The sequence below is a fragment of the Hemiscyllium ocellatum genome, chromosome 43 (genome assembly GCF_020745735.1).
Source record: "Hemiscyllium ocellatum isolate sHemOce1 chromosome 43, sHemOce1.pat.X.cur, whole genome shotgun sequence".
Classification (NCBI taxonomy): domain Eukaryota; kingdom Metazoa; phylum Chordata; class Chondrichthyes; order Orectolobiformes; family Hemiscylliidae; genus Hemiscyllium; species Hemiscyllium ocellatum.
In genome coordinates this window covers 5,510,332-5,534,289 of record NC_083443.1, presented here as the reverse complement: position 1 = coordinate 5,534,289, position 23,958 = coordinate 5,510,332, and the positions used below count along the sequence as shown (strand labels likewise).

The window sequence follows — 23,958 nt, the reverse complement described above, 5'->3', positions numbered from 1 at the left end:
GTGGGTAGTGATAGGTTTATAGGGTTGCAACAGGATACAGCAATCAGGATGTTGGTTTGAAATATCTGTACTTCAATGCCAGGAGCATCCCGAATAAGGTGAACTTGCAGCATGGGTTGAAAGCTGGGATTTCGATGCTGTGGCCATTTCATAGACATGGCTAGAGGAGGGACAGGAATGGTTGTTGCAGATTCCGGAATTTAGATGTTTCAGTAAGAACAGAGAAGATGGTAAAAAGATGGTAAAACCTTGTCGAATGCTTTACTGAAGTCACCTCTACCGCGCTGCCCTCATTGTTAATCAAGGATAATATTATAGCACCGAGGTAACGTTTGAGGACTCATCCACTGAAGTAGTTTGGGCTGAGGTAAGACACAGGAAAGGGGAGGTCACCCTGTTGGGAGTTTTCTACAGACCTCCAAATTGTTCCAGGGATGTCGAGGAAAGGATAGCAAAGATAATTCTCGATAGGAGCAAGAGTAACAGGATAGTCGTTGTGGGGTACTTTAACTTCCCCAATAGTTAAATGGGAATAATAAAGTTCAAGTCAGTTTTTGTTCAATGTGTGCAGGAGGGTTTCCTGACACAGTATATAGACAGGTCAACAAAGGAAGATGCCATATTGGATTTGGTACTGGGAAATGAACCAGTCAGGTGTTAGATTTGGAGATAGGTGAGTACTTTGGCGATAGTAATCATAATTTTACAATAAAAATGGGCAGGGATGGATATATACCACAGGGAAAGAGGTATATCTGGGTGAAAGGCAGTTATGGTGTGATTAGGCAACAGTTAGGATGCATAGGATGGGGAAGGAAATTGCAGGGGATGGACACAATTGAAATATGGAGCTTATTCAAAGAACAGTTACTATGGGTCCTTGATAAGTATATACTTATCAGGCAGGGACTTGGTTGTCAAGAGAGTCATAGAGATGTACCGCATGGGGTACTATCATAGGGATAGTCAACATGGTTTTGTAAAGAGTAGGTCATGCCTCACAAACCTTATTGAGTTCTTCGAGAAAGTGACAGAACAGTTGGATGAAAGTAAGGCGGTTGATGTGGTGTATATGGGCTACATTAAGGCTTTTGATAAGGTTCTACATGGTAGGCTATTGCACAAAATAAGGAATTACGAGATTGAAGGTGATTTAGCGGTTTGGATCAGAAATTGGCTAGCTGACAGAAAGCAGATGGGAAATGTTCATCCTGGAGTTCAGTTACAGTGTTGTGCCACAAGGATCTGTTTTGGGGCCACTGCTGTTTGTCATTTTTATAAATGATCTGGATGTGGGCATAGAAGGATGGGTTAGTAAATTTGTGGATGACATTAAGGTAGACAGAGTTATAGATAGTGTCAAAGGATGTTGTGGGTGCACATAAATAAGATGCAGAGCTGAACTGAGAAGTGGCAAATGGAGTTTAATGCAGAAAAGTGTGAGGTAGTTCACTTCGGATAAGTAACAGGAATGCAGAGTACTCAGGTAATGGTAAAATTCTTGGCAGTGAAGATCTCAGTGTTCAGGTGCATAAATCCTGCAAGTTACCATCAAGTTGATAGGGTCGTTAAGAAGGCATTTGAGAGTGTTGGCGTATGTTGGCGTTTGAGTTTCGGAGCCATGAGGTCATGCTTCAACTCTACAAGACACTGGTAAGGTCGCACTTGGAGTATTGCGTGCAGTTCTGTCACCGCATTATAGGAATGATGTGGAAGCTTTGGAAAAGATTCAGAGGAGATTTATTAGGATGTTGCCTGTTATGGATGTTGCCTGTTATGTCTTACGAGGAAAGGCTGAGGGAACTGAGGCTGTTTTTGTTGGAGACAAGAAGGTTGAGAAGTGACTTAATTGAGACATATAAGATAATCAGAAAGTTGGATAGGGTGGACAGTGAGAGCCTTTTTCTTTGGATGGTGAAGGCTAACTCGAGGGGATGTAGCTTAAAATTGAGGAGTGATAGATTTAGGACAGATATTGGGGTAGTTTCTTTACTCAGACAGTAGTAGGGGCATGCCTGCAACAGCAGTAGACTCACTGACGTTGTGAGCATTTAAATGGGCATTGGACATTCGTATGGATTATAATGCAATTGTGTCAGTAAGATGGACATCATATTATTTTCACAGGTCGGTGCAACATCGAGGGCCGAAGGGTCTGTACTGCGCTGTAACTTTCTATTTCTATATCTCGCCTGGGCAGCCTACAGCCCGGAGGACTAAACATCGAGTTCTTCATAGAACATAGAACAATACAGCACAGAACAGGCCCTTCGGCCCACGATGTTGTGCCGAACATCTATCCTAGATTAAGCACCCATCCATGTACCTATCCAATTGCCGCTTAAAGGTCGCCAATGATTCTGACTCTACCATTCCCATGGGCAGCGCATTCCATGCCCCCACCACTCTCTGGGTAAAGAACCCACTCCTGACATCTCCCCTATACCTTCCACCCTTCACCTTAAATTTATGTCCCCTTGTAACACTCTGTTGTACTCGGGGAAAAAGTTTCTGACTGTCTACTCTATCTATGCCTCTGATCATCTTATAAACCTCTATCAAGTCACCCTTCATCCTTCGGCGTTCCAACGAGAAAAGGCCAAGAACTCTCAACCTATCCTCGTACGACCTATTCTCCATTCCAGGCAACATCCTGGTAAATCTTCTCTGCACCCTCTCCAAAGCTTCCACATCTTTCCTAAAGTGAGGCGACCAGAGCTGCACACAGTACTCCAAATGTGGCCTAACCAAAGTCCTGTACAGCTGCAACATCACTTCACGACTCTTGAATTCAATCCCTCTGCTAATGAACGCTAATACACCATAGGCCTTCTTACAAGCTCTATCCACCTGAGTGGCAACTTTCAAAGATCTATGCACATAGACCCCAAGATCCCTCTGTTCCTCCACCTGACTAAGAACCCTACCGTTAACCCTGTATTCCGCATTCTTATTTGTTCTTCCAAAATGGACAACCTCACACTTGGCAGGGTTGAACTCCATCTGCCACTTCTCAGCCCAGCTCTGCATCATATCTAAGTCCCTTTGCAGCCGACAACAGCCCTCCTCACTGTCCACAACTCCACCAATCTTCGTATCATCTGCAAATTTACTGACCTACCCTTCGACTCCCTCTTCCAAGTCATTAATAAAAATTACAAACAGCAGAGGACCCAGAACTGATCCCTGTGGAACTCCACTTGTAACTGGGCTCCAGGCTGAATATTTACCATCTACCACCACTCTCTGACTTCGACCGGTTAGCCGGTTTTCCATCCAATTGGCCAAATTTCCCACTATCCCATGCCTCCTGACTTTCCGCATAAGCCTACCATGGGGAACCTTATCAAATGCCTTACTAAAATCCATGTACACTACATCCACTGCTCTACCTTCATCCACATGCTTGGTCACCTCCTCAAAGAATTCAATAAGACTTGTAAGGCAAGACCTACCCTTCACAAATCCGTGCTGGCTGTCCCTAATCAAGCAGTGTCTTTCCAGATACTCATAAATCCTATCCCTCAGTACCCTTTCCATTACTTTGCCTACCACAGAAGTAAGACTAACTGGCCTGTAATTCCCGGGGTTATCCCTATTCCCTTTTTTGAACAGGGGCACAACAGGCGCCGCTCCCTCAATTTCAAATAACCTCCCTTCCAAGCTCCGACTCCCTTCCAAGCCCCTCCCCTTCCCTTCCAATGCTCCCTGCCACTAACCGGATTCATTCCTCTCATTGACCAATCAGGTCGTCCCTTTACTTGCCTTCACTTATCCCCATTTCACCACCCTTCCCTCCCCACTCCCTTTCTCTGCAGGTCCCCCTACACCCACTTCCAGTCCTGAAGAAGAGTTACACCCGAAATGTTGACTTCTCCATCTCTTGATGCTGCCTCACTTTCTGTGTTCTTCCGGGCTTCTGCCTGTCTTTGGATTCCAGCATCTGAAGTTTTTTGTTCCTAACCATTTTTGTCTCTAACCATGGTGAAGATGAGGCATTGGAGGTCAGGGGCTTTCCTGCTCCTCGGATGCTGCCTGACCTGCTGTGCTTTTCCAGCACCAGACCTTTTGACTCTGATCTCCAGCATCTGCAGTCCACACTTTCATGAAATTTGCTGATGACACCACCATAGTGAATCAGATCTCAAACAACGAGACAGAGTTTCGGAAAGAAATAGAGAGCTTAGTGGCATGGGAAAAGTCAAAACGAAGGAGCTGGTCATCGACTTCAGGATTTGGAGTGGAGGACACGTGCCTGTTTGGATCAATGGTGCTGAGGTAGGGAAAGTTGACAGCTTCAAGTTCCGAGGAGTAAATATCACCAACAATCTAACCTAGTCCATCCACATTGACACTGTAGTCAAGAAAGCATAGCAATGCCTCTACTTCCTTAGGAGACTAAGAAAATTCGGCATATCCATATTGAGTCTTACCAATTTTTTATAGATGCACTATAGAAAGCATCACAGCTTGGTATGGCAACTTCTCTGCCCTAGACTGCAAGAAATTACAGAGCGTTGAGAATGCAGCCCAGTCTGTTAGGAAAACATTCCTTATGTCTTGATGCTTGTTTCTGCTTCTTGCTTGTGCCTTGGGAAAGCAGCCATGATTATACTCTCTTCCACCAGGCAGATGATACAAATGTTTGAAGACTGTTTCAAGGTTAGCTTCTTTCCACCTTTATCGGACTTAAGAACGGACTTCTTATATTTTAGAGTTGATTTTCTCTCCACCTTCTCTGTAGCTGTAACACTATTTTCTGCATTCCATTCTATTACCCTGATGCATTTATATAAGGTATGATTTAGTTGGACAGCATGCAAAACAGTACTTTCATTGTATATCAATATCCATGACAAGAATAAATGAAATCTAATATGAAAGTGTGTGAACAAATGTTATTGAGATGATCCGCCATGTCATAGAATGGCATGAACAAAAACTGAAGCTGCTGGAAAAGCTCAGCATCTGTGAAGAGGAGCAGAGTTAATGCTTTGAAGCCGGTGACCCTTCCTCAGAGGACATCAAGATAATAAACTAACAGCAAAGCTCACTGCAACGACAGTACTTACTGAATCTTCCCAGATAATGAAGTGCTTCGCTGATGAAAGGGAATCCCTTGGATCTGCAAACTACTTGGCCTGCTCTGTACTGCTCCAGAGTATGCTTGCTGAACCTGCATGCCAATGAAATAATTCAGATTCCAACAACAAAATAAATTTATGTAATACCTTTACTGTCAAAAGACTTCCATGATGATCCAGAATGTCAATCAGACAAAAAGAAACACCAAATTCTTGAGACTGGAAGGATGTTCGCCAGGTGGATCTCACAGAATGAGTTCCCTGATTGGGGCTCTTAATCTGGTCTAATCATGGAGTCCTGGCTGACAGATATAAACAGGAGGGTCAGAGGTTCTGCTCACTACAGGAGCTGACTCTGTGCTAAGTGGGTTAGTGTTATGTAGCATGCACATGTAAATAAAGGTGACTTGGTGACGGGGTACTGGTCTTTGTGGAGTTATTTCAGTGGTGACAAGAGTGGGATATAGCCCTGAAAAGATTCGCTCGTAACAGTTGTCTTTGAGTTAGAGGTAAGCATTTCTGATATCATGCCGCTATTTGTGAAGCTTGACTCATTCAATGCTGTACTCGAAGACTGGGCTCAGTATGTGCAAAGAATGCATTATTTTCTTTGGGCAAATGACATTGCGCAGATGTAAAGCAATGAATAATTCTCCTGTCAGTGGGTAGACCCAGAGCTTTTTTGGCAGTTAGAAGCCTAACTTTCCTAGAGGCATCAGATATTAAAACGTTTCAAGAGTTGATGGATTTAGCAAAAGAATATTTGCTAAATCCCCCACTAATTCTAAGACACTATCGGTTTTACTCAACAGTTCAAGAACTGGGCAGCCCATATCAGTATTTTTGACAAGGTTAAGATGAATGCCCACTTGGATATGTGGGATTAATGATGTGATCATGCAAAATCATCTACTAGCTGAAGCCCAACTGTAATTCAAACAAGCAATATAATTGGCTTTGTTGTCGGAAAATACAATAAATTGAGCATAGAACATGCAATAGTACAGCATCCGACAGGCTCTTTGGCCCTTGATGTTGTGCCGACCTTTTATCCTCCTCTAAGATCAAACTACATATCCTTCATTTTACTATCATCCATGTACCTATCCAAGAATTGCTTAAATGTCCCTAATGTATATAAAATACTGCACTGCTGGCATTGCATTCCATGCACCCACAACTCCTTGTGTAAAGAACCTACCTCTGACATGACCCCAAAACATTCCTGCAATCATCTTAGAATTATGTCCCCCTGTGATAGCCATTTCCATCCTGGGAAAAATGTCTCTGGCTATTTACTCTATCTATGCCTCTCATCAGCTTGTACACCTCTATCAAGTCATCTCTCATCCTTCTTTGGAAGCCTGAGTTTTCTTAACCTTTCTTTATAAGACATGCCCTCCAACCCAAGCAGCATCCTGGTAAATCTCCTCTGTACCCTCTCTAAAACTTCAACAGCCTTCCAAATGAGGCGACCAGAACAGAACACAATATTCCAAGCGCGTCTAACCAGGGCTCAATAAAGCTGCAGCATAACCTCGCATGGGACTGTCTGTATGTTTGGCTGTCTGGATACAGAATTGGCTGGCCCATAGAAGACAGAAAGGGGTAGTAGATTGAAAGTATTCAACCTAGACCTCAGTGACCAGTGATGCTCCATAGGGATCTGTTCTGGGACCTCTGCTTTTTATGATTTTAATAAATGACTTGGATGAGGAAGTGGAAGACTGGGTTAGTAAGTTCGCTAATGACATGGAGTTGTGGGTAGTGTGGAAGGCTGTGGTTAGATGCAATGGGATATGGATCCCGCTGCTAATGAAAACCACAATACCATATACCTTCTTCACAACGCTATAAACTTGAGTGGCAACTTGGAGCGATCTATAGATGTGGACTCCAAGATTCCTCTGTTCCTCCACAGTGCCAAGAATCCTGCCTTTAACCCTATAATCTTATTCAAATTTGACCGTCCAAAATAAATTACTTCACACTTTTCCAGTGAACTCCAACTGCAACATGTAAGCCCAGCTCCGCATCCATATCTCATTGCATCTGACCACAGCCTTCCACACCATCCACAACTCCATGTCATTAGCGAATTTACTAACCCAGCCTTCCACTTCCTCAGCTGAAAATGTGTTGCTGGTTAAAGCACAGCAGGTCAGGCAGCATCCAAGGAACAGGAAATTCGATGTTTCGGGCCAGAGCCCTTCATCATCCAAGTCACTTATAAAAATCATAAAGAGCAGAGGTCCCAGAACAGATCCCTGTGGAGCATCACTGGTCACTGAGGTCTAGGTTTGAATACTTTCAATCTACTAACTCTTTCTATTTTCTATGGGCCAGCCAATTCTGTATCCAGACAGCCAAACATACAGACAGTCCCATGCCGCCTTACTTTCTGAAAGAGCTTATCATGGGGAGCCTTATCAAATACCTTACTAAAATCCACACACACCACATCCAATATTCTAGGAGAAAGTGAGGACTGCAGACGCTGGAGATCAGAGCTGAAAATGTGTTGCTGGGAAAGCGCAGCAGATCAGGCAGCATCCAAGGAGCAGGAGAGTCGACGTTTCGGGCTTGAGCCCTTCTTCAGGAATCCTGAAGAAGGGCTTGTGCCCAAAACATCCACATTCTATCTTCATCAATGTGTTTTGTCACATCATCAAAGAATTCAATAAGGCTTGTGAGGCATGCCCTGCCTGTCACAAATCCATGCTAACTATCACTAATCAAACTATACTTTCCAAACAATCATAAAGCCTATCTCTCAGAATCCTCCCCAACAATTTGCTCACCACAGACGTAAGACTAACTGGTCCGAAATTCCCAGGGTTATCCCTGTTCTGTTTCTTGAACAAGGGAATAGCATTTGCCATCCTGCAATCATTTGGCACTACTCCAGTGAATAGTGGGGATGCAAACAGCATCTCCAAAGGCGCAGCAATCTCCTCCCTCACTTCCCATAGTAATCTTTGGTATTTTCCGTTTGGCCCTGGGGACTTATCTAAGTTCATGTTTTTCAAAATTTGTAGCACATCCTCTTTCTTAACATCAGCCTCTTCCAGCATATCAGTCTGTTTCACACCATCCTCGCAAACAACAAGGTCCCTCTCAACTGCAGCAAAACATCCATTAAGGACCTCTGCTACTGCCTCCAGGCTCAGGTTCCCTGAATGGCCCTATATCCCACTCTTGTCACCACTGAAATAACTCCACAAAGACCAGTACCCCGTCATTATCCCTGAATGGCCCTACCCTCACTCTGGCCATCCTGTTGTTCTTCACATAAGTGCAGAATGCCTTGAGGTGTTCCTTAACCTTACTTGCCAAGGCTTTTTCATGCTCCCTCCTAGTTCTCCTCAATCCATTCTTCAGTTCCTTCCTGGCAACCTTGTAACCCTCTACAGCGCTGTCTGATCCTTACCTTCTCAGCCCTAAGTAAGCTTCCTTCTTCCTTTTACTAAATGTTCCACATCTCTTGTCATCTTCACCCTACCACCCCTTCCTATCCAGCACTCGCACAAAGTGCTCCCTAAACAACCTCCACATTTCTGTCATGCATTCCCCTGAGAATATCTGGTCCCAATTTATGCTCCACAGTTCCTGCCTAAAGCATTGTGGTACTTGCCCCAATGAAATACTTTCCCATACTGTCTGCTCCTATCCCTCTCCATGACTACAGTGAAGATCAAGGAGTTGTGATCACTATCAACTCCCATTAACAGATGTGACACCTGACCTGGTTCATTGCCAATCACAAAATCCAATATGGCCTCCCCTCTTAGTCAACCTATCCACATATTGAGTCAGGAATCCTTCCTGGACACACCTGACAAAATCTGCTCCATCCAAACTATTTGCACTAAAGAGGTTCCAATCAATATTAGTGAAGTTGAAATCACCCATGACAACTATCCTGTTAGTTCTGCACATTTCCAAAATCTGCCTTCCAATCTGCTACCTCTTTTAGCTTCCAACCTAACTCCCAATACTGTCTTTCAGGTCTGCATCCATTTTGCTTGCTATGTCATTGGTACCGATGTATACCACGACCTCTGGCTGCTGGGTGCCAAGATGAAGGCCAGGTTACGTAACAATTCAGCAACTTAAGGTAAGACATAAACTTGTGACAGACGTGGGAGCTGGAACATCTTTGATCACCCTCACTTTATGCTCCAATGCGTCTTGTCGACACTGTAACCCAAGTAGATGGCTTGGGATGCCTGGAGCCTAATGCATACCTCTACCTTGGGGAAATATTTAAACACTATTTCAAAGTTCTCTAAATATGCTTTGTTGGTCTTCTTGGGTACTGGCTTGTCACCCCTATAAATAGCAACCTGGGGTTGACTTTGTAAATTGTTTTCCATCATCCACTGGAAAAAGGCACAGGCTAATGAAAGCCGAAAAGGAAGTCTCTTATGTTGGTATAAACTCTTGTGGATATTAATTGTAGCATACTTCTGGGAATCTTCCTCTAATCATAATTGCAACATGTAAGATCACCATGGCCCCTATGATAGTCCCTCAATCACCCTGAAAAACGTTTGGGTATTTAATTTGGACTTCACTGAGGCAGCTATTTTCTAATTGAAAAGTATCAAGTTCAATCTTTCTCAGCCAATTTCACCACATCAAGTTTGGGCCCAATTCTTTTACAGGTAACTGAACCAGCTGCTTCTCATAAGAGACAAAAAAAATGGAGATGCTGGAATCCAATGTAAATAAGCAGGAGGCTAGAAGAACACAGCAAGCTACGCAGCATTAGGAAGCAAAGGTGTCAATATTTCAGGTGTAACCCTTCTTCAGGACTTCTCTACCTCCTCATGCTGCTTGGCTTGCTGTGTTCTCATAAGAGACTTCAACCAAACTTGGACCTTTAATCTGAAAAGGTTTCCCGGAGTAGATTCTCAGTTTGGCTGAGGTCTTAAGCAAATTTAAGAGCTGATGTCCAGAGCAAATTTTGATAAAGTCTGGTTCCTTAATCACGCCATGCTGGTATCGATCACCATTAGAACTGAGTGACCATTTAACCAAGTCAGATTATTTCTGACTTGGATGTGCTAAACAATTTACATGTTCCAAACCAGCTATAGATGGACTTTCCAGAATGTGGACTCTCCTGGATTCTGACCTATGAGTTCTCTCAGTCAATTCAGGCCTGGTGGAAGTCTTTTGCTGTCCCGTGTCTGTATGTCAGCAGCAATTATCATGGCCTGCTGGCCCAGATTCTAGAGAAACGTTTAATCATTACGCCAAGGCTTGGCCTTGTTTTTGAGGATTTGCTGTGGACTGCCCTAGGATCCCAAAATTCAGGAGAGGTCCTGATTGAGGCTATGCAATTTCCTTTCCTCAAGTGATGCTCCCCAAGCTCTGTCAGCCTGGTGAGGGTGATCACTTCCATTGGCATACTCTGTCACTCACATTAGTACCAATGACACAGCGAGGAAAAGGGGTGAGGCCGTGAAAAGTGAATATAGGGTGTTAGGTTGGAAGCTAAAAGGCAGGACGAGCAAATTAGGAATCTCAGGATTGTGACTGGTGCCACAGGCTCGTGAGGCTAGAAACAGAGAACGTGTTCAGCTGAACGTGTGGCTGCAGACCTGATGCAGGAGTGAGGGCTTCAGATATTTGGGATCATTGGGATAGATTCTGGGGAAAGTGGGGCCTGTACAAGGATGATGGGTTACAACTGAACAGGAGGGACACCAATATCCTGGGTGAGAGATTTGCTAGAGCTCTTCAGGAGGGTTCAAACTAGTTTGGCAGGGGTTGGGAACCGGAGCTATGGAGCAGAGGATGGGATAGCTGATGAACAGGCAGATACAGAGTGCAGCGGCGGGGGGTTAGACAGTTGATAGGGCAAAGTTGCAATCAGTGTGATTGATTGAAGTGTGTCTATTTTGAGGCAAGAAATATCAGAAACAAGGGTGATGAACTTAAAACATGGATCAGTACTTGGGGCGAGGATTTGTGGCAATTATGCTGACTTGGATATCACAGGAGCAGAAATGGTCATTGAATGTTCCAGGGTTTAGATGGAATAGGAATAGAGAGAGAGGTAAGAGAGGTGGGGGAGAGACATTGCTAGTCAGTGATAGTATCACAGGTGCCGAAAGGGAAGTCTTTTGAGGAATGTTTATCTACTGAGTCAGTACGGATGAAAGTCAGAAACAAAAAAGGAGCAGACCTCCCCAATAGCAACAGAGACATGGAGGAGAAGATTAGGAGGCAGATATTGGAAATGTGCAGAAGTAACAGGGTTGTTATCATGGGTGACTTCAACTTCCCTAATATTGAGTTAAACCTCCTTAATGCAAATAGTTTAGATGGAGCAGTTTTTGTTTGGTGTGTCCAGGAAGGATTCATGGCTCAATATGTAGATATGTCTTCCAGAGAAGACGCCAGATTGGATTTGGTGTTTGGCAATGAACCAGGTCAGGTGTCAAATCTCTTGACTGGAAAGCTTAGTAATCACAACTCCCTTTACTATAGTCAAGGAGAGGGATAGGAACAGACCTATAGGAAATTAGTTAATTGTGGGAGGAGGAATTATAGTGTTATTAGGCAGGAATGAGGTGCTTAAATTAGTAACAGATGTTCTCACGACAGAAATGTGGAGGTTGTTTAGGGAGCATTTGCTGATAGTGCTGGATAGGTTTGTCCCACTGAGGCAAGGAAGGGATGGTAGGGTGAAGAAACCTTGGGTGACAAGGGATGTGGACCATCTAGTCAAGAGAAATAAGGAAACTCACTTAAGTTGAGAAGGCTCGAGAGGGTTATAAGATAGCCATGAATGAAATGAAAAATGGACGTAGGAGAGCTCGAAGGGGGCATAAAATGTTTTAGCGAGTTGGATTAAGAAAAATCCCAAGATGTTCTACACTTATATGAGGAACAACAGGATGGCCAGTGTGAGGGTAGGGCAAATGAGAGATTAGTGGAGGGAATCTGTGTCTGGTGACAGATTGGGGAGGTCCTTAATGAATATTTTGTTTTAGTATTCAGTGCTGAGAGAGGCTTTGTTGCTTGTGTGGACAACATGAAAAAGGCTGACATGCTCAAACAGGCTTTGATAAACATAAGAATAGGTAACTCCCCTAGGCCAGATGGGATATACCTAAGATTACACTGGGAAGTGTGGGAAGAGATTGCTGCGCCTTTGGCGATGTTGTTTGCATCCTTACTGTCCACGCTAGTACTGCAACATCACTGGAGGATGGCAAATGTTACTCCCCTGTTCAAGAGAGGGAAGAGGGATAACTCTTGGAATTATAGACCAGTCAGTCTTACGTCTGTGGTGGCAAATTATTAGAGAAGATTCTGAGAAACAGGATTTATGATTACAAGGAAAAGCAAAGTTTGATTGAAGATAGTAGCATGGTTCACCAGCCTTACGAGATTCTTTAATGATGTGACAGAACACACTGAAAGTCGAGAAGTGGATGCAGTGTTTTAGCAAGGTGTTTGATAAGGTTCCTCATGGTAGGCTCAGTCAGAAAGTAAGGGGACATGGGATGCACAGAAATCTGGCTATCTGGATACAAAATTGCTTGGCCCATAGAAGACAGAGGGTGTTGGTCGATGGAAAGTATTTAGCTGGGAGCTCAGTGACCAGTGGTGTTCTTTAGGGATATATTCTGGGACCTTTGTTCTTTGTGATTTTTATAAATGACTTGGATGAGGAAGTGGAAGGGCGGGTTAGTGGAAGGGTGGGTAAGTTTGCCGATGACACAAAAGTTGGTGGAACGGTGGATAATGTGAAGGGCTGTGAAAGGTTGCAATGCGGCAGGGTGGCAAATGGAGTTCAGCCTGGAAAAGTGTGAAGTGGTTCATTTTGAAGGTTAAATTTGAATAGAGAATACAGAGTTAAGGACAAGATTCTTGGCAGCGTGGAGGAACATAGAGCCTTAGATCCCCCAAAGTTGCCACCCAACTTGATATGGTATGTTGGCTTTCATGAACAGGAGGACTGAGGTTAAGAGCTGTGAGGGGATGTTACAGCTACTTAGAGCCCTGGTTAGACCCCACTTGGAATATTGTGTTCAGCTCTGGTCACCTCATTATAGGAAGGATGTGGAAGCTTTAGAGAGGCAACAGAGGAGATTTATCAGGATGCCTGGACTAGAGAACATGTCTTATGAAGAAAGATTGAGGGAGCCAGGGCTTTTCTCATTGGAGTGAAGAAGGATGAGAGGTGACTTGATAGAGGTGTACAAAATGATGAGAGGCATAGATAGACTGAAGAGTCAGAGACTTTATCACAGTGCAGAAGTGACTACCACAAGATGATTGGAGGACCGTTAAGGGGAGATGTCAGAGGTTGCTTCTTTGCACAGAGTGGCGGGTGTGTGGAATGCACTGTCAGAGGTGGTAGTAGAGTCAGACACAATTAGGGATATTTAAGCAACTCTTGGATGGGCACATGGATGATAGTAAAATTAAGGTTATGTAGCTTATTTTAATCTTAGAGTAGGATAAAAGGTTGGCACAACATTGAGGGCCAAAGAGCTTGTACTGTGCTGTACTGTTCTATGTTCTTATATCTGCTAATGAAAAAGGGCCAGCCTTGGAAATGGTCTTGCAGCTAAGATGTAGACTTAGGGAAGTGAAGAAATGGCTATCACCGTCTAAGGTGTTGGTACACGATGAGATGTGGCGCTGACATGTCATGCATCTGGAGGAAATCCATGTAGACACAGGGAGAATGTGCAAACTCCACACAGACAGTCTCCCGAAGCTGGAATCGAACTCGTATCCCTGGCACTGTAAGGCAGCATGCTAACCACTGAGCCACCATGCCAACCCAAGTATTTGGCCCATATCCCTCTAAACCCTTCCTATTCATACCAATCCAGATGCCTTTTAAATGATGTAATTGTACCAGCCTCCATCACTTCCTCATTCCATACATGCACCACCCTCTGTGTGAAAAAGTTGGCCCTTTTACATCGTTCCCCTCGCACCCTAAACCTATGGCCTCTAGTTCTGGACTCACCCAACCTATTTATCCTATCAATGCCCCTCATGATTTTATAAACTTCTATAAGGTCATCCCTCAGCCTACGATGCTCCAGGGAAAACAGCTCCAGCGTTGCACTCCAAAGTCTCCTTGTTCAGCAACACTCACTAGGACCTTACCATTAAGTGTATAAGTCCTACTCTGATTTTCTTTTCAAAAATACAGCACCTCGCATTTGTCTAAATTAAACTCCATCTGTCATCCCCCAGCCCATTGGCCCATCTGATTAAGATCCCGTTGCAAATTGAGGTAACCTTCTTCGCTGTCCATTACACTTGCAATTTTGGTGTCATCTGCAAATTTTCTAACTACCTTCTATGTTCACAGCCAAATCATTTATATAAACAACACAAAGCAGTGGACTCAGCACTAATTCTTCTGACACAGCACTGCTCACAAGTCTGAAAAGCAACCCTCCACCACCACCCTCTGTCTTCTACCTTCCAGTTAGTTCTGTATCTCCCTGTAATTCTCTCTGTATTCCATGAGATCTAACCTTGCTAACCAGTCTCCCACGAGGAATCTTGTCGAACACCTTACTGAAATCCATATAGATCACGTCTACCACTCTGCTCTCATCAATCCTCTTTGTTGCTTCTTCAAAAAATTCAATTAAGTTCGTGAGTCATGATTTCCCACACACAAGGCCATGTTGATTATCCCTAATCAGTCCTTGCCTTTCCAAACACATGTAAATCCTGTGCTTCAGGATTCCCTCCAACAACTTGCCCACCATCATCAGGCTCATCGATCTATAGTTCACTGGCTTTTCCTTACCACCTTTCTTAAATAGTGGCACCATGTTAGCTAACGTCCAATCTTCCGGCACCTCACCTGTGACTATCAATGATACAAATATCTCAGTAACGGGCCCAGCAATCACTTCCTTAGCTTCCCACAGAGATCTAGGGTACACCTGATCAGGTCCTGGGGATTTATCCACTTTTATGTGTTTCAAGACATCCTGCACCTTCTCCTCCTCTGTAATATGGGAGCTGAAGTAGGGGTTGAGGCAGTCAATTTTAGAAATGGAAAGGAGTCATCTTTGTGACAGACCAGATATGATGTCAGAAGTTCAACTTGGGATTAAATTGAACAGTACAACTATGAACAACCTGATTCAAACTGAGGAGCAGGCTGAATGTGGAGTCAAAGGTATGGAATTATTGCAGAGACTAAAGTATTGGCTTTAGTATTTGCAATGCTAAACTGGGAGAAACTGGCTCCTTCAAGAAATTTGTCAAAACGTTTGACAACCAACAACAATAAACACGTGAAGCAAGATTATGAAGAAGTTGAAATAAAAACAAAAATACAGAAAAACTCAATAGGTCAGTCAATATCTGTGGAAAGAGAAGTAGTTGAAACTTCAGGTTGATAGTCTTTCTTTAGAATAGATTTCAGCACCTGCATTGCTTAATTTTGAATAAAAGGGATGCTGTTTGACATGCTGTAAGACCAGAGATACCAAATGACAAAACAGCTTTTAGACTGGGATTATTTTAATTGGAATTTAGAAGCATGAGGGGGAATCTTAGAGAAACATGTAAAATAATGAAGGGAATAGATAAGAAAGAAGTAGAGAGGATGTTTCCACTGGTGGGTGAAGCGAGAACAAGACTGCATAATCTCAAAAGTAAGGGAAGGAGATTTAGGACTGTATTGAGAAGGAACGTATTCACCCAGAGGGTTGTGAATCTAAGGAACTCCCTGCCCACTGAAGTAGTTTGGCTTCCTCAGTAAGTGTTTTTAAAGCTAAGATAGATCATTTTTTTGAACAGTAAAGGAATTAAGGCTTATGGTGAGAGGGTGCGTAAGTGGAACTGAGGCCTTGAAAAGATCAGCCATGATCATATTGAATAGCGGAGCAGGGTCGAGGGGCCAGATGACCTACTCCTGCTCCTAGTTTTTCTGTAAAAGAGATGACAAGATAAAAAGTGTATGGTAATGGAAGGTGAGTAATGAAGCAAAAGACAAGATTAGGTGGAGTGATACCGGGAACGGCAGAATCACAACCAACAAAAAAAATGTCAACAAATTGGAACAATGGCTATGATCTGAAAGGAGCAGATATACTCCACTCAGGCCCACAAAGCCAAATTATCTCCCAATGAACATTTTCTACCTTATGTGACATAATTGGACATTTTACTTGTCTTATTCAGACTTTTCTTGTTTGTTTTTGATCATTGAAATTGATTATTCCTCCCAGTCAACGATCTTTTCACAGGAATATAAGTGCAGCCTTTCAGCCTTCTTTGCAGTTCTGGAGCATAGTCGATCATACACCTCCAGCCATTTTCCTGCACTACCCTCCAGTTTGTTTTATGCTATTAGCAGATAGAAATCTGTTGATCTCTGTCTTGAACAAGCTTAATGGTTCAGTTCCAGGGCCTCTACGTGGCAAGTTCCAAAGATTCACTATCCTCTGAATGAAGAATTTGTCTTCATTTTAGCCTTAAATGTTCTGTCTCTTCCTCTGACACAGTGTGACCTGGTTCCAGAATTTACCAGCCAAGGGAAACAATCTTTCTACATCCACACTGTCTAGCTCTTGAATAATTTTGTTAAGTTTCAATGAGATTAGCTCTTATTGTTCTGAACACTCAGTCTGCTCCTCTCTATCGCTTCTCTCAGTCCTGCCATTTCAGGAATTTCTGCTGCAGGCTCTCAATGGTAAATACATCCTTCCTTGGGCAAGGGCACCAGCACTGCACAGAATATTGCCCTCTAATAAAGGCTATATGCATCTGAAACAACATTTCTTCAGTCCTGTGTTTAATTCCTCTTGCAATAACGGCCAACATACCACTGACCTTTCTAATTACTTGCTCCATCTCCACAATGACTTATGATCAAGGACACCCCTGTCCCTTTGGACATCAATATTTCCCAATCTCTCATCATTCAAGAAATATTCTATACCTCTACTCCTCCTACCGAAGTGGATAATCTCAAACTTATCTACAGCTGTACATTGTATACTATTTGTCATTTCATTACTCAACCTGTCTTAATCCCCACGAAGCGTTTTTCAACTCACATTCCCACCAAGTTTTGTGTCATCAATAAAGATTACCATTGAAATATAATTATAATAAATTGGAAATATTATCATTGTCCTCGTTACTGAATCATTAGTTTGAATTCTGAAAAGCTGGAGCTCAAACATGGATCTTTTTAATATCTCACTAGTCACAGCCTGCCAACACAACCTAAGAATGACCCATTCTTTTTGACATTCTATTTTTCTTCCGTGAATCAATCCTCAATCCATGTCAGTATATTACATTCTATCCCACATGCTCAAATTTTACTTCCTGACTCCTGGATGCTGTCTAATCAAAAGCCTTCTGAAAATCCAAATACATATCCAGCAGTTCCCCTGATTGAATGTACCAGGAATATTCACAAAAATGCCAACAAATTCATCAAACATGATTCTCCATTTTACATATCCATATTGACTCTGTCTGATTAGCCAATTATTTTCTAATTGCACAGTTATCACATCCTATATAATAGATTCTGGTATTTCCTTAGAACTCACATCAGGTTAACAAGTTGGTAGTTCTTCAGACCATAAGACATGGAGTAGAGTAGCTTTTATTTGTCCTTTCTACCATATACAACTGATACAGTAAAAATGAGACAGCATTCTTCCAGGACCAGGGGTGCTACGTGGACAGCACAAAGTACACAATCGTACATGGCATAAAATGCATAAGATGTGCAAAACATGCAAGTTACAGTGTAATGGAAGAATGATTTTTTTCTAGCAGCAATATGAAGTTGTGCAAAGAATTTCAGATGGGAAAGAGTCCAATCATACTGCGTTAAAGAGCTTGATGGCTTGGGGGAAGAAACTGTTGCACAGCCTGGCTGTGAGAGACCAAATGCTCCAGTATCTTCTTCCCGACAGCAGGAGGGAGAAGAGATTGAGTGAGGAATGTGTGGGGTCTTCCACAATGCTGTTAGCCTTTTGGATGTAGCATGTGGTGTAAATGTCTGTAATGGAGGGAAGAGAGACCCCGATGATCTTCTCAGCTGTCCTCACTATCCGTGAAATTCTGCCAATTGGCCCATTGAGTCTGTTCCGCCATTTAATCATGGCTGATAGGTTTATTCAACCCCATTTTCCCGCTTTCTCCCTGTAATCTTTGATCTTACTGGCAATCAAGAACATCTCTGTTTTAAACATACTCAATGGCCTGGCCTCCACAGCCTTCTGTTGTGATGAATTTCACAAATTAATCATTCTCTCGCTGAAGAAGCTTCTCCTTACCTCCATTCTAAAGGGTCTTCGCTTTACTCTAAGACTGTGCCCTCAGGTCCTTGTCTCTCCTGCCAATGGAAACATCTTCCCAATGCCCACTCGGTCCAGGCCATTCAATATGCAGTAAGTTTCAATCAGATCCCCCCTCATCCTTCTAAACTCCAATTTGCACAGTCCTCAAACATTCCTCAATGTGTTAAGCCTTTCATTCCTCGGATCATTCTTGTGAACCCTCTCTGGACCCTCTCTTCTTGAGGTATGGGGTCCAAGACTGCTCACAATACTCTAAATATTTTCCAAAATAGTGAAGTTAATTTGCAAACTTCCAATCTGCACGCATCATTTCAGATTCCATAAAAACTTGCAAGATTATCATCAAGACATCTGCCATCTTGATAACCAGTTTTATTAAGACTCTGGAATATACAACATCTGTCCTGGGGATTGTCAACATTTAGTAGCATGAATCTCACTGATATACCTGTACTACCTTGTAACCAAAACTAATTTCTTTCAGTTTTTCATTCTCACTTGCCCCTAGATCTCCATAATTTCTGAGAGAAAGCTTGTACTTTCCTCCATGAAGTCAGGCACAACTTATTTAAAAATCATACAACATCAGTTTATACTACAACAGGTTTATTTGGAAGCACTAGCTTTCGAAGCACCGCTTCTTTGTCAGGTGGCTATGGAGCAGAATCATAAGACACAGAATTTATATTAACAGGATTGCAGTGTCACGGAACATAATACTAAACAAATTTAGCTTACGTCTTTCATCTTTTAGAATGATCATGTTAGTTTTGGTTCCTTCATATGTAAATCCCAGAACATTTTTAAAGTTACATTCTCAAGATAACTTTAACAATAGGTGCCATCTCAGCTCAGATAATGCATTGGAGGTGTGAGGTTAAAGTCTGTCTGTGTCCCAATGTTAGGTCAAATTGATTCTACTTCTAAAGTGGGATTTACAGAATCTTACATGATTCATGCAGCTTTTGAGCAAAACAAAATGTAATTCTGCAAGTCCAAATTCATCTCACAAACACAGATGAATGTGCGTGCAGGGGAGACCGAGTGAGTGTGTGCATGTGGGTGTAGTTGGGGGGGGGGGGGGGGGGGGGGGGGGGCGGGGGGCGGTGTGAATGTCTGTGAGAGAGTGCATGTATGTGTATGTTTGTGAGTGTAATGGGGTATAAGTCTGTGAGAGAATGTGTGTGTGGGTGTGAGTGTGGGGATGTATGTGTGTGCGCATGAGAGAGAGTTTGTCTATGAGAGAGAGTGTGTGTACACATACTTGTGTGCATGTGTGTGAGAGAGTGTATAGTGCAGTGGGGTCACCTGTAGTGTGACATGAACCCAAGTTCCCAGTTGAGACCATTCCCATGGGTACCGAACTTGGTACATCTTAATTAATCAACTTCTCTATCACTCCGTTTTCAATCAGACCATATTTCTGTCTCTGCCTGTGTCATGGATCTATATTTGCCTTTGCTAAGCTTTTACTTTTTACATACCAATAGAAGCTTCTACAGTCTGTTTGTTTCTGTTTTGCCTTCTTGTTTATACTTAAGTTCTGTTCTAACTTGATTAGATTTTTTGTTTTCCTTTGTTGAATTTTAAAATGCTCCTAATCCTCAGGCTTACTGCCTTTTCAACAACTATGTAAGGTTCCTTTTTGATTTAATACTATCTTTAACTTCATGTTGACCATGATTTCTTTTTGTACATTAGAGAAATGTATTGTCTTTAAGTACTAGCCATTGCCTGCCAACCATCATACATCGTAATGTATTTTCCCAATTTACTTAGACAACTTCCTCCTCAATTTCAATTTCTTTTGTTTAGATTTAAGATATCAATTAGCTAAACCACATTCTTTCTAAATTTAATAGAAAATTCCAACATATTGTGATAACACTGCCATAAAGATTCTTTTCCAGCAGATTATTTAGCTCTCCTACATTACATAACACAAATATAAATCGTCTGTTCCCCAGGTAATTCCTCAATGTACTGTTATATGAAGGTGCTAGGCGAAAGTGATGACTGCAGATGCTGGAGGTTAGAGTCGAGAGTGTGGTGCCAGGAAAGCAGAACAGGTCAGGCAGCATCCAAGGTGCAGGAGAGTTGACGCTTTAGGCAAAAGCCCTTCATCATTCCAGGAATACATCGTCCACATCAGTTTTTTTTGCATATTAAGTTTCAGCGGAACAAAGGCTGAACAGGAGAGAAAATGGACACAAGGACTGTTGGATAAGTGAACTAATATATTCAGGCAGTGGCTTAATGGGTGTTGTGTCTCCAACCAAATAAAAAAGACTGTGCATGCAGCGTTGGTAAGGTAAAGGTTTTTAAAATCTCTTTTGCCAATTTAGAGCATAGGGTCTAGAAGTTAGGGCAGTTGCATGCTCCTCTTACAGGATGTGGGAAGTAAGGGTCACCATGAGTGTCTGTGCTGACTTCACCTGCGAGGATTACACAAAAACACGAGCTCCTCACAAACTACTTTAGGAAACTAGAGCTGGATGAACTTTGGATCATTTGGGAGGCTGAGGAGGTGATAGGCATGAGTTATAGGGAGGTCATACCAAAGTTACAGGAAAAAGGTCGCTAGGTGACCGTCAGGAGAGGGGCAAGGGAATAGGCTGTCAGTGCAAGAATCCCCTATGACCGTTTCCCTCAATAATAATTATACCATGTTGGATATTGTTGTTGGGGAGGGGAGAAATGACTTAGCAAAGGAAAGACACAGCAGCCAGGTCTCTGGCACTGAACCTGGCACTGTGGCTCAGAAGGGAAGGAGGGAGAATATGAGAACAATAGTGATAGGAGATTCAATGGTTAGAGGAACAGACAGGACATTCTGTGGTTGTGAACGAAAGTCCCAGATGGTATGTTGCTTCCCGGGTGCCTGGGGTGAGGGATGTCTCAGATCGAGTCTACAGGACGCGTAAAGGGGAGAATTAGCAGCCAGAAGTCGTGGGACACATTGGTACCAATGACATAGCTAGGAAAAGTGAATATAGGGAGTTAGGTTAGAAGCTAAAAGACAGGACAGGTAGAGTAGTAATCTCAGGATTGCTGATGGTGCCATAGGCTAGTGAAGCTGAAACAGGGAGTGCAAATGAACTTGTGACTGAAGAATGGCTGTTGGAGTGAGGGCTTCAGATATGTGAATCATTGGGATACCTGTACATGGAAGATGGGGTGCACGTGAGGTGGAGGGGCACCAATATCCTGGTCAGGAGGTAAGCTAGAGCTCTTCAGGAGGGTTTAAATTAATTTGGCGGGGGATGGGAATCCAAGCTATGGATCAGAGGATGGGGTAGCTGGTGAATAGGCAGGTACCGTGTGCAGAGAGTCTGTAAGGAGGGTTAGACAGTTGATAGGGCAAAGTTGCAGTCAGTGTGATGGGTTGAAGTGTGTCTATTTTAACACAAATGTCAGGAAGAAGGATGATGAACTTAAAGTATGGATCAATAATTGGAGCTACGATGTTATGGCTCTTACAGAGACTTGGATATCACGGGGTAGGAATGGTTTTGGATGTTCCAGGGTTAAGATGTTTTAAAAGGAATAAGAAGGTAGGTAAAAGAGGTGGGGAGTAGCATTGCTAATCAGTAATAGTGTAACAGCTGCAAAAAGGGAGGTCATCGAGAAGGATTTGTGTACAGAGTCATCATGGGTAGAAGTCGGAAACAGGAAAGGAGCGGTCACTTTACTGGGAGTTTTCTACAGACCCTTAACTAGCAACAAAGAGAAGGAGAAGCAGATTTGGAGGCAGATTTTGGAGAGGTGCAGAAGTGACAGGGTTGTTGTCATGGGTGACTTATTGATTGGAGCTTTCTTAATACAAACAGATTGTACTATAAATAGGAGCAGATTTTGTCAGGTATGTGCAGGAAGGATTTCTGACTCAATATGTGGATAGGCCGATGATAAGTGAGGCCAGATTGAATTTGGTGCTTGGCAATGAGCCAGGCCAGGTGTCAGATCTCTCGGTGGGAGGGCATTTCGATGATAGTGATCACAACTCCTTAGGCTTTACTATAGTCATACAGAGGGATAACAGGACATGGTATCGGAAAGTATTTAATTGGGGAGGGGGAAATTACTATGTTATTAGGCAACAACTGTGGATAAACTGGGAGCAGATATTCTCGGGAAAATGCATGACATAAATGTGGAGGTTGTTCAGGGAGTATTTGCTGCAAGTGCTGGATAGGTTTGTCCCACTCAGACAAGAAAGCGATAGTAGGGTGAAGGAATCTTGGGGGACAAGAGATGTGGGACATCTAGTCAAGTGAAAGGAGGAAGTTTACTTAAAGTTGAGGAAGCAAACATTAGACAGGGATCTACAGGGTTACAAGGTAGCTAGAGGAACTGAAGAATGGACTTAGGAGAGCTAGAAGGAGCATGAAAAAGCCTTAGCAGATAGAATTAAGGAAAACCTCAAGGCATTCTACATTTATGGCCATAATGATGGTAGGACCAATCAGGGACAGTGGAGGGAACTTGTGTCTGAAGTCAGACGAGGGAGGTAGAGGAGGTTCTTAATAAATACTTTGCTTCAGTATTCACGAGTGAGAGGGACCTTGACGTTTGTGAGGACAGTGTGAAACAAGCTGATATGCTTTAACAGGTTGATGTTAAGAAGGAGTTGTGCTGATAGTTCTGAAAAACATGAGGATAGATAAGTCTCCTCGGTCTGACTGGACATATTCCGGGTTACTATGGGAAGCAAGGGAAGCGATTGCTGCGCCTTTGGCAAAGATCTTTGCATCCTCACTTTCCACTGGAGTAGCGCCAGACGATTGAAAGATGGCAAATGTTCTTCAATAAAGGGAATTGGGATAACCCCGGGAATTACAGACCAGTCAGTCTTACATCTGTGGTGAGCAAATTGCTGGAGCGGATTCTGAGGGATAGGATTTGATTATTTGGAAAAGCATAGCTTGATTACAGATAGTCAGCATGGCTTTGAGAGGGGCAGGTCATGCCTCACAAGCCTTACTGAATTCTTTGAGGATGTGACAAAATACATTGATTAAGGTAGAGCAGTGGAGGTGGTGTATATGGATTTTAGCAAGGCATTTCATATGGTTCCCCATGGTGGGCTCATTCAGAGAGGAAGGGTGTGTGGGATACAGCGGAATTTGGCTGTCTGGATACAGAATTGGGTGGCCCATAGAAGACAGGGAGTTTAGCAGAAGGAGAGTATTCAGCCTGGATCAGGGTGACCAGTGGTGCTCTGCAGAGATCTATTCTGGGACCTCTGCTCTATGATATTCTTATAAATTACTTGAATGAGGAAGTGGAAGATTCGATTAGTAAGGTTGCTGCTGACAAAAAGGTTGATGGAGTTGTGCTAAGAGTGGAGGGCTGGTGTAGGTTATAGGGACATTGACAGGATGCAGAGCTGGGCTGAGAAGTGACAGATGGAATTCACGCTGGATTCATTTTGGAAGGTTGAATTTAAATGCAGATTACAGGGTTAAAGGTAGGATTCCTGGCAGCCTGGAGGAACAGAGAGATTTTGGGGTCCATCATTCATAGATCCCTCGAAG

The 23,958-nt window shown here is 43.0% G+C and overlaps 1 protein-coding gene across 6 annotated transcripts in view; it reads right to left on the bottom strand.

The window, feature by feature from the left end:
• Window positions 1-23,958, bottom strand: part of LOC132835063 (primary cilium assembly protein FAM149B1-like) — a 209,422-nt gene that overhangs the window by 92,628 nt on the left and 92,836 nt on the right. For all 6 annotated transcript variants that reach the window (XR_009647276.1, XM_060854323.1, XM_060854324.1 and 3 more), the window contains one exon: window positions 5,073-5,176. Coding sequence is in view for 5 of the 6 variants with exons in the window: in XM_060854323.1 (XP_060710306.1) it covers window positions 5,073-5,176 (104 nt within the window). In the remaining variant the exon portion in view is untranslated. The remainder of the gene's footprint in view (window positions 1-5,072; window positions 5,177-23,958) is intronic.